The 8,714-nt window shown below is 53.2% G+C and overlaps 1 protein-coding gene across 3 annotated transcripts in view; it reads right to left on the bottom strand.

Annotated features, from left to right (window-relative positions):
• Nucleotides 1-6,171, bottom strand: part of esd (esterase D/formylglutathione hydrolase) — a 40,001-nt gene extending 33,830 nt beyond the window's left edge. Inside the window, exon 1 of one of the 3 annotated variants that reach the window (XM_087993037.1) lies at nt 5,990-6,171. Coding sequence is in view for 1 of the 3 variants with exons in the window: in XM_087993035.1 (XP_087849161.1) it covers nt 5,590-5,671 (82 nt within the window). In the remaining 2 variants the exon portion in view is untranslated. Of the gene's footprint in view, nt 1-5,589; nt 5,723-5,773; nt 5,905-5,989 lie in introns of those variants that run through there. The other 2 variants (XM_087993036.1, XM_087993035.1) reach the window with 2 other exon arrangements.
• Nucleotides 6,172-8,714: the final 2,543 nt, after the last annotated feature.

Genomic DNA, 8,714 nt, shown 5'->3' with positions numbered 1-8,714 from the left:
AGATATCCCCCTCCCCTGGGACAGAGAGAGAGATCCCCTCTCCCTGTCCCAGGGAGATTGGGATCGCTCTCTTTCTCTCTGTCCCAGGGAGAGGGGGATCTCTCTCTCTCTCTCTCTGTCCCAGGGAGAGTGGGATCTCTCTCTCTCTCTCTCTCCCAGGGAGAGGGGGATCTCCTCTCTCTCTCTCTCCCAGAGGGAGGGGGATGTTTCTCTCTCACTCTCTGTCCCATTGGAGGGGGATCTCTCTCTCTCTCTCTCTCTCTTGGTCCTGGGGGAGAGGGAATCTCTCTCTCTCTCTCTCTGTCCTAGGGGGATGAGGGATCTCTCTCTCTCTCTCTCTATCTCTCTCTGTCCCAGAGGGAGAGGGATCTCTCTCTCTCTCTCTATCTCTCTGTCCCAGAAGGAGAGGGATCTCTCTCTCTCTCTCCCAGGGAGAGGGGGATCTCTCTCTCTCTGTCCCAGAGGGAGAGGGATCACTCTCTCTCTCTCTGTCCCAGGAGAGGGGGATCTCTCTCCTCCTCTCTCTGTCCAGAGGGAGAGGGATCTCTCTCTCTCTCTCTCTCCCAGGAGGGAGGGGGGATCTCTCTCTCTGTCCCAGGGAAAGGGGGATTTCCCTTTCTCTCTCTCTCTCTGTCCCAGGGGGGAGGAGCATCTTTCACTCTCACTCTCTCTGTCCCAGGGGGAGGGGCATCTATCTCTCTCTCTCTCTCTCTCTCTCTCTGCCCCAGGGAGAGGGGATCTCTCTCTCTCTCTGCCCCAGGGGGAGGGGGATCTCTCTCTCTCACTCTCTCTGTCCCAGAGGGAGGGGATCTCTCTCTCTCTCTGTCCCACGGAGAGGGGGATCTCTCTCTCTCTCTGTCCCACGGAGAGGGGGATTTCTCTCTCTCTCTCTGTCACAGGGGGAGGGGGTCTCTCTCACTCTCTGTCCTGGGGGAGAGGGATCTCTCTCTCTCTCTCTGTCCCAGGGGGGAGAGGGATCTCTCTCTCTCTCTGTCCAGGGGGAGAGGGATCTCTCTCTCTCTCTCCTCTCTGTCCAGAGGGAGGGGGATCTCTCTCGCTCTCACTCTCTGTCACAGGGGGAGGGGGATGTCTCTCTCACTCTCTGTCCTGGGGGAGAGGGATCTCTCTCTCTCTCTCTCTCCCTCTCTGTCCCACGGAGAGGGGGATCTCTCTCTCTCTTTCACTCTCTCTGTCCCAGGGAGAGGGAGGTCCCCCTCTCCCTGGGACAGAGAGAGAGAAAGAGATCCCCCTCCTACCTGCGACAGGAGAGAGAGAGAGAGAGAGATCCCCCCTCTACCTGCGACAGAGAGAGAGAGAGAGATCCCCCTCTCCCTGGGGACAGAGAGAGAGAGAGAGATACCCCTCTCCCTGGGACAGAGAGAGGAGAGATAGATCCCCCTCTCCCTGGGACAGAGAGAGAGAGAGATCCCCCTCTCCCTGGGACAGAGAGAGAGAGATCCCCCTCCCCTGGGACAGAGAGAGAGAGATCCCCCTAGATCCCCCTCTCCCTGGGGACAGAGAGAGAGAGGATCCCCCTCTCCTGTGGGACAGAGAGAGAGAGAGATCCCTCCTCTCCGTGGGACAGAGAGAGAGAGATCCCCCCTCTCCGTGGGACAGAGAGAGAGAGATCCCCCTCTCCGTGGGACAGAGAGAGGAGAGAGAGATCCCCCTCTCCTCTGGGGACAGAGAGTGAGAGAGAGAGATCCTCCTCCTCTGGGACAGAGAGTGAGAGAGAGAGAGATCCTCCTCCTCTGGGACAGAGAGAGAGAGAGAGGGAGAGGGAGATCTCTCTCTCTCTCTTGTCCCAGGGGAGAGGGGGATCTCTCTCTCTCTCTGTCCCCAGGGAGGAGGGGGATCTCTCTCTCTCTCTGTCCCAGGGGAGAGGGGGATCTCTCTCTCTCTCTGTCCCAGGGAGAGGGGGATCTCTCTCTCTCTCTGTCCCAGGGAGAGGGGGATCTCTCTCTCTCTCTGTCCCAGGGAGAGGGGGATCTCTCTCTCTCTCTGTCCCAGGGAGAGGGGGATCTCTCTCTCTCTCTCTCTCTCTGTCGCAGGTAGAGGGGGATTTCTTTCTCTCTCTCTCTCTCTGTCTCAGGTAGAGGGGAGATCTCTTTCTCTCTCTCTCTCTCTCCCAGGGAGAGGGGGGATCTCTCTCTCGCTCTCTCTCTCTGTCCCAGGGAGAGGGGGATCTCTCTCTCTCTCTCTCTCTCTGTCGCAGGTAGAGGGGGATTTCTTTCTCTCTCTCTCTCTCTGTCTCAGGTAGAGGGAGATCTCTTTCTCTCTCTCTCTCTCTGCTCCCAGGGAGAGGGGGATCTCTCTCTCGCTCTCTCTCTCTGTCCCAGGGAGAGGGGGATCTCTCTCTCTGTCCCAAGAGAGAGGGGGATATCTCACTCTCTCTGTCCCAGGGGGAGGGGGATCTCTCTCTCTCTGTCCAGGGGGAGGGGGATCTCTCTCTCTCTCTGTCCCAGGGGGAGGGGGATCTCTCTCTCTCTCTCTGTCCCAGGAAGAGGGGGATCTCTCTCTCTCTCTCTGTCCCAGGAAGAGGGGGATCTCTCTCTCTCTCTCTGTCCCAGGAAGAGGGGGATCTCTCTCTCTCTCTCTGTCCCAGGAAGAGGGGGATCTCTCTCTCTCTCTCTGTCCCAGGAAGAGGGGGATCTCTCTCTCTCTCTCTCTGTCCCAGGAAGAGGGGGATCTCTCTCTCTCTCTCTGTCCCAGGAAGAGGGGGATCTCTCTCTCTCTCTCTGTCCCAGGAAGAGGGGGATCTCTCTCTCTCTCTCTGTCCCAGGAAGAGGGGGATCTCTCTCTCTCTCTCTGTCCCAGGAAGAGGGGGATCTCTCTCTCTCTCTCTGTCCCAGGAAGAGGGGGATCTCTCTCTCTCTCTCTGTCCCAGGAAGAGGGGGATCTCTCTCTCTCTCTCTGTCCCAGGAAGAGGGGGATCTCTCTCTCTCTCTCTGTCCCAGGAAGAGGGGGATCTCTCTCTCTCTCTCTGTCCCAGGAAGAGGGAGGATCTCTCTCTCTCTCTCTGTCCCAGGAAGAGGGGGATCTCTCTCTCTCTCTCTGTCCCAGGAAGAGGGGGATCTCTCTCTCTCTCTCTGTCCCAGGAAGAGGGGGATCTCTCTCTCTCTCTCTGTCCCAGGAAGAGGGGGATCTCTCTCTCTCTCTCTCTCTGTCCCAGGAAGAGGGGGATCTCTCTCTCTCTCTCTGTCCCAGGAAGAGGGGGATCTCTCTCTCTCTCTCTGTCCCAGGAAGAGGGGGATCTCTCTCTCTCTCTCTGTCCCAGGAAGAGGGGGATCTCTCTCTCTCTCTCTGTCCCAGGAAGAGGGGGATCTCTCTCTCTCTCTCTGTCCCAGGAAGAGGGGGATCTCTCTCTCTCTCTCTGTCCCAGGAAGAGGGGGATCTCTCTCTCTCTCTCTGTCCCAGGAAGAGGGGGATCTCTCTCTCTCTCTCTGTCTGTCCCAGGAAGAGGGGGATCTCTCTCTCTCTCTCTGTCTGTCCCAGGAAGAGGGGGATCTCTCTCTCTCTCTCTGTCTGTCCCAGGAAGAGGGGGATCTCTCTCTCTCTCTCTGTCTGTCCCAGGAAGAGGGGGATCTCTCTCTCTCTCTCTGTCCCAGGAAGAGGGGGATCTCCCTCTCTCTCTCTCTCTGTCCCAGGAAGAGGGGGATCTCTCTCTCTCTCTCTCTGTCCCAGGAAGAGGGGGATCTCTCTCTCTCTCTCTCTCTGTCCCAGGAAGAGGGGGATCTCTCTCTCTCTCTCTCTGTCCCAGGAAGAGGGGGATCTCTCTCTCTCTCTCTCTCTCTGTCCCAGGAAGAGGGGGATCTCTCTCTCTCTCTCTGTCCCAGGAAGAGGGGGATCTCTCTCTCTCTCTCTGTCCCAGGAAGAGGGGGATCTCTCTCTCTCTCTCTGTCCCAGGAAGAGGGGGATCTCTCTCTCTCTCTCTGTCCCAGGAAGAGGGGGATCTCTCTCTCTCTCTCTGTCCCAGGAAGAGGGGGATCTCTTTCTCTCTCTCTGTCCCAGGAAGAGGGGGATCTCTCTCTCTCTCTCTGTCCCAGGAAGAGGGGGATCTCTCTCTCTCTCTCTGTCCCAGGAAGAGGGGGATCTCTCTCTCTCTCTCTGTCCCAGGAAGAGGGGGATCTCTCTCTCTCTCTCTGTCTGTCCCAGGAAGAGGGGGATCTCTCTCTCTCTCTCTCTGTCCCAGGAAGAGGGGGATCTCTCTCTCTCTCTCTGTCCCAGGAAGAGGGGGATCTCTCTCTCTCTCTCTGTCCCAGGAAGAGGGGGATCTCTCTCTCTCTCTCTGTCCCAGGAAGAGGGGGATCTCTCTCTCTCTCTCTGTCCCAGGGAGAGGGGGATCTCTCTCTCTCTCTCTGTCCCAGGGAGAGGGGGATCTCTCTCTCTCTCTCTGTCCCAGGGAGAGGGGGATCTCTCTCTCTCTCTCTGTCCCAGGGAGAGGGGGATCTCTCTCTCTCTCTCTGTCCCAGGGAGAGGGGGATCTCTCTCTCTCTCTCTGTCCCAGGGAGAGGGGGATCTCTCTCTCGCTCTCTGTCCCAGGAAGAGGGGGATCTCTCTCTCGCTCTCTGTCCCAGGAAGAGGGGGATCTCTCTCTCGCTCTCTGTCCCAGGGAGAGGGGGATCTCTCTCGCTCTCTGTCCCAGGGAGAGGGGGATCTCTCTCGCTCTCTGTCCCAGGGAGAGGGGGATCTCTCTCGCTCTCTGTCCCAGGGAGAGGGGGATCTCTCTCGCTCTCTGTCCCAGGGAGAGGGGGATCTCTCTCGCTCTCTGTCCCAGGGAGAGGGGGATCTCTCTCGCTCTCTCTCTCTCTCTGTCCCAGGGAGAGGGGGATCTCTCTCGCTCTCTCTCTCTCTCTGTCCCAGGGAGAGGGGGATCTCTCTCGCTCTCTCTCTCTCTCTGTCCCAGGGAGAGGGGGATCTCTCTCGCTCTCTCTCTCTCTCTGTCCCAGGGAGAGGGGGATCTCTCTCGCTCTCTCTCTCTCTCTGTCCCAGGGAGAGGGGGATCTCTCTCTCTCTCTCTGTCCCAGGGAGAGGGGGATCTCTCTCTCTCTCTCTCTGTCCCAGGGAGAGGGGGATCTCTCTCTCTCTCTCTCTGTCCCAGGGAGAGGGGGATCTCTCTCTCTCTCTCTGTCCCAGGGAGAGGGGGATCTCTCTCTCTCTCTCTCTGTCCCAGGGAGAGGGGGATCTCTCTCTCTCTCTCTGTCCCAGGGAGAGGGGGATCTCTCTCTCTCTCTCTGTCCCAGGGAGAGGGGGATCTCTCTCTCTCTGTGTCCCAGGGAGAGGGGGATCTCTCTCTCTCTCTGTCCCAGGGAGAGGGGGATCTCTCTCGCTCTCTCTCTCTCTGTCCCAGGGGGAGGGGGATCTCTCTCTCTCTGTCCCAGGGAGAGGGGGACCTCTCTCTCTCTGCCTCAGGGGGAGGGGGATCTCTCTGTTTCCCTTCCCCCATGGACTCGGGCCTGAGCCTCAGACTCTCGTTCGTTGAATCCTGAAGCGGTTCCGAGCGCCTGCGGACCCTCCACATCCACCCCCCCCGGGGAGGCCCCTGCTCCTCCGCCTCGCGACCCCCTCCCGCTCGCGCCGGGGCCTTACCTGTGACCGCGCTAACGGCTCGGGCTCGAGCAGCGGAGGCGGCGGCGGCGGCGGCGACTCGCGGCCCTGGAAGCGGGAACATAAAACGCGGGCTCTGCGTGTCGGGGGAAAGCGGATCCTGTCCGCCGGGGCCGACAAGAGGGGGAGGGGTGAGTTAGGTTTAAAATTATTCGCACGGTCTCACCGTCAAAAGCTCGGGTATTCACTTCGGTGATAACTGTGTCCTTCAGTAGAAATCGTGTGTTTTTTTTTTGAAAAAACAAGTATTTCTCACTTCAGGATCCGGCCCAAGGGTCAGTAAACACATTAATAAACCGACCTGAAATATCCACACCGTGTCCTAAACTCAACAACATTCATCATTAAAACCTCATCAATCATGATAATGGCTCTCTCTTACCTCTCAGTGAGAAACCGAAGATGGAAACTACTGCAATTACAAACTACTTGAATATATTAACGTTTTTTTTAAAAAAAAGACCAACTGGAGAGTTGGTACATTCTTTTGTACTTCTACTGCATTAAACCAGGTTTTTAAATGAATCAGGGTTGGTTGACTTGTCCTTTGTATATTTATGGAAAGGTGACAGTTGGCTAGATATGATGTCTGTGACAGAGAACACTACAGCCCAGTACAGGCCCTTCAGCCCTCACTGTTGTGCTGATCTGTGAAACCAATCTGTAGCCCATCTTAACCTAAACTGTTCCGTTATCGTGCACATGTTTATCCAATGACCATTTAAATGTCCTTAAAGTTGGTGAGCTTACTGTGGCAGACAGGGCATTCCATGCCTCTACTACTCTCTGAGTAAAGAAACTACCTCTGACATCTATCCTATATCTGTCACTCTGAAAATGTGTTGCTGGAAAAGCGCAGCAGGTCAGGCAGCATCCAAGGAACAGGAGAATCAACGTTTCGGGCATAAGCCCTTCTTTTATGCCCGAAACGTCGATTCTCCTGTTCCTTGGATGCTGCCTGACCTGCTGCGCTTTTCCAGCAACACATTTTCAGCTCTGATCTCCAGCATCTGCAGTCCTCACTTTCTCTCTTATTTCTGTCACTCCTCAATTTATAGCTATGCCCCTTGTGCTAGCCATCACCATCTGAGGAAAGAGGCTCTCACCGTCCACCCTATCTGACCCTGTGATTATCTTATATGTCTCTATTGTGAGAAACAAAAGCTCACTCACTTTAATAATTTCAGTCCGAGACAAATATCTGAATCCGCCATTTATTTATACACCTATAGGTGGGTGCTTTGTCTCATTACCAGGTAAGGCAATGACAAAATGCACACTAAATCCAACAAACTCTCGAAATTTATACAGTTTGAATCCCCATATTTTTCCTTATTCCATTGTCTGTTCCCTGCTTCGCTTACGTCACTCATTTCCTTAAGACTGATCACAAAACTTCTGTTTATCCTGTCTTGTCCGTGACAAACTCTTATCTCTGACTCCCATAAGGGTGTTTGACGTCAGTCTACCGTAGGTTATTGATTAGGCATATCTTTTCTTCTATCAGCATCTATTTCCATCCAGAGGCCACTTTGACCTCTTTGATTAGGGTTAGTTCCTGTGTCTTGAGGAGGGGAAACAGATGCTTTCCTGTTTGCCCATATATCCACCATTGTTCTGTATTCATGTCTCATGCTTTCTTTTTGCTGAATATGTATTTTCTCATTCCTATTCTGTATCAGAATTTATACTTGCAGAAATAACATTAATTCATTTATATCCCACACTATTACCTCTTAATCTTCTCTCTAACGAAAACAGCCTCAAGACCCTCAGCCTACCCTCATAAGACCTCTCCTCTAAAGCAGGCAACATCCTAGTAAATTTCCTCTGCACTCTTTCCAATGCTTCCACATCCTTACTATAATGTGGTGACCAGAACTGTACGCAATACCCCAAGTGCAGCCGCATCAGAGTTTTGTACAGCTGCAACATGACCTCATGGCTCTGAAACTCAATCCCTCTACCAATAGAAACTAACCCACCGTACATGTTCGTAACAACCTGATCAACCTGGCTGGCAACTTTCAGGGATCTATGCACTTGGAGACTGAGATCTCTCAGCTCATCCACACTATCAAGAGTCTTACCATTAGCCCAGTAGTCTGTATTTCTGTTATTCCTTCCAAAGTGAATTACCTCATACTTCTCCGCATTAAATTCTCAGCCCAGCTCTGCAGCTTATCTATGTCTCTCTGTAACTTGCACATTCTTCCATGTTGTCCACAACTCCACTGACTTTAGTGTCAGCTGTAAATTTACTAACCCATCCTTCTACACCCTCATCCAGGTCATTTGTAAAAATTACAAACAGCAGTGGCCCCAAAACAGATCCTTGCAGTACACCACCAGTAACTGAAATCCAGATGAACATTTCCCATCCACCACTACTGTCAACCTTCCAGCTAGCCAATTTCTGATCCAAACCATTAAATCACCCTCAATCCCATGCGTGTGTATTTTCTCCAATTGCCTATCATAGGGAACCTTATCAAACGCTTCACTGAAATCCATATACACCATATCAACCATTTTACCCTCATCCACCTGTTTGGTCACCTTCTCAAAGAACTCAATATGGTTTGTGAGGGAAGACCCATCCTTCACAAAACCGTGTTGACTATCCCTAATCAAATTATTCCTTAAATTCTATCTCTTATAATCCTTTCTAACACTTTACCCACTACTGAAGTAAGGCTCACTGTTCTATAACTGTCAGGGTTGTCTCTACACCCCTTCTTAACAAGGGGACAACATTTTCTATCCTCCAGTATCCTGGACAATGATGTCATAAAGATCAAAGCTAAAGGCTCTGCAATCTCCCCCTAGCTTCCCAGAGAATCCAAGGATAAATCCCATCTGGCCCAGGGGATTTATTTATTTTCACACTTTCCAGAATCGCTAACACCTCCTCCTTACGAACCTCAATCCCGTCTAGTCTAATAGCCTGTATCTCAGTATTCTCCTCAACAACATTGTCTTTTTCTTGTATGAATATTGGTGTAAAATATTCATTTCGTGCCTCTCCTATCTCCTCAGACTCCACGCACAACTTCCTACTACTGTCCTTGACTGGCCCTAATCTTACTCTAGTTACTCTTTTATTG

Source organism: Chiloscyllium plagiosum, unplaced genomic scaffold (genome assembly GCF_037043375.1).
Source record: "Chiloscyllium plagiosum isolate Xiang-an unplaced genomic scaffold, Cpla_swu_hap1 HiC_scaffold_12, whole genome shotgun sequence".
Classification (NCBI taxonomy): domain Eukaryota; kingdom Metazoa; phylum Chordata; class Chondrichthyes; order Orectolobiformes; family Hemiscylliidae; genus Chiloscyllium; species Chiloscyllium plagiosum.
This window is presented reverse-complemented; position numbering and strand designations above follow the sequence as displayed.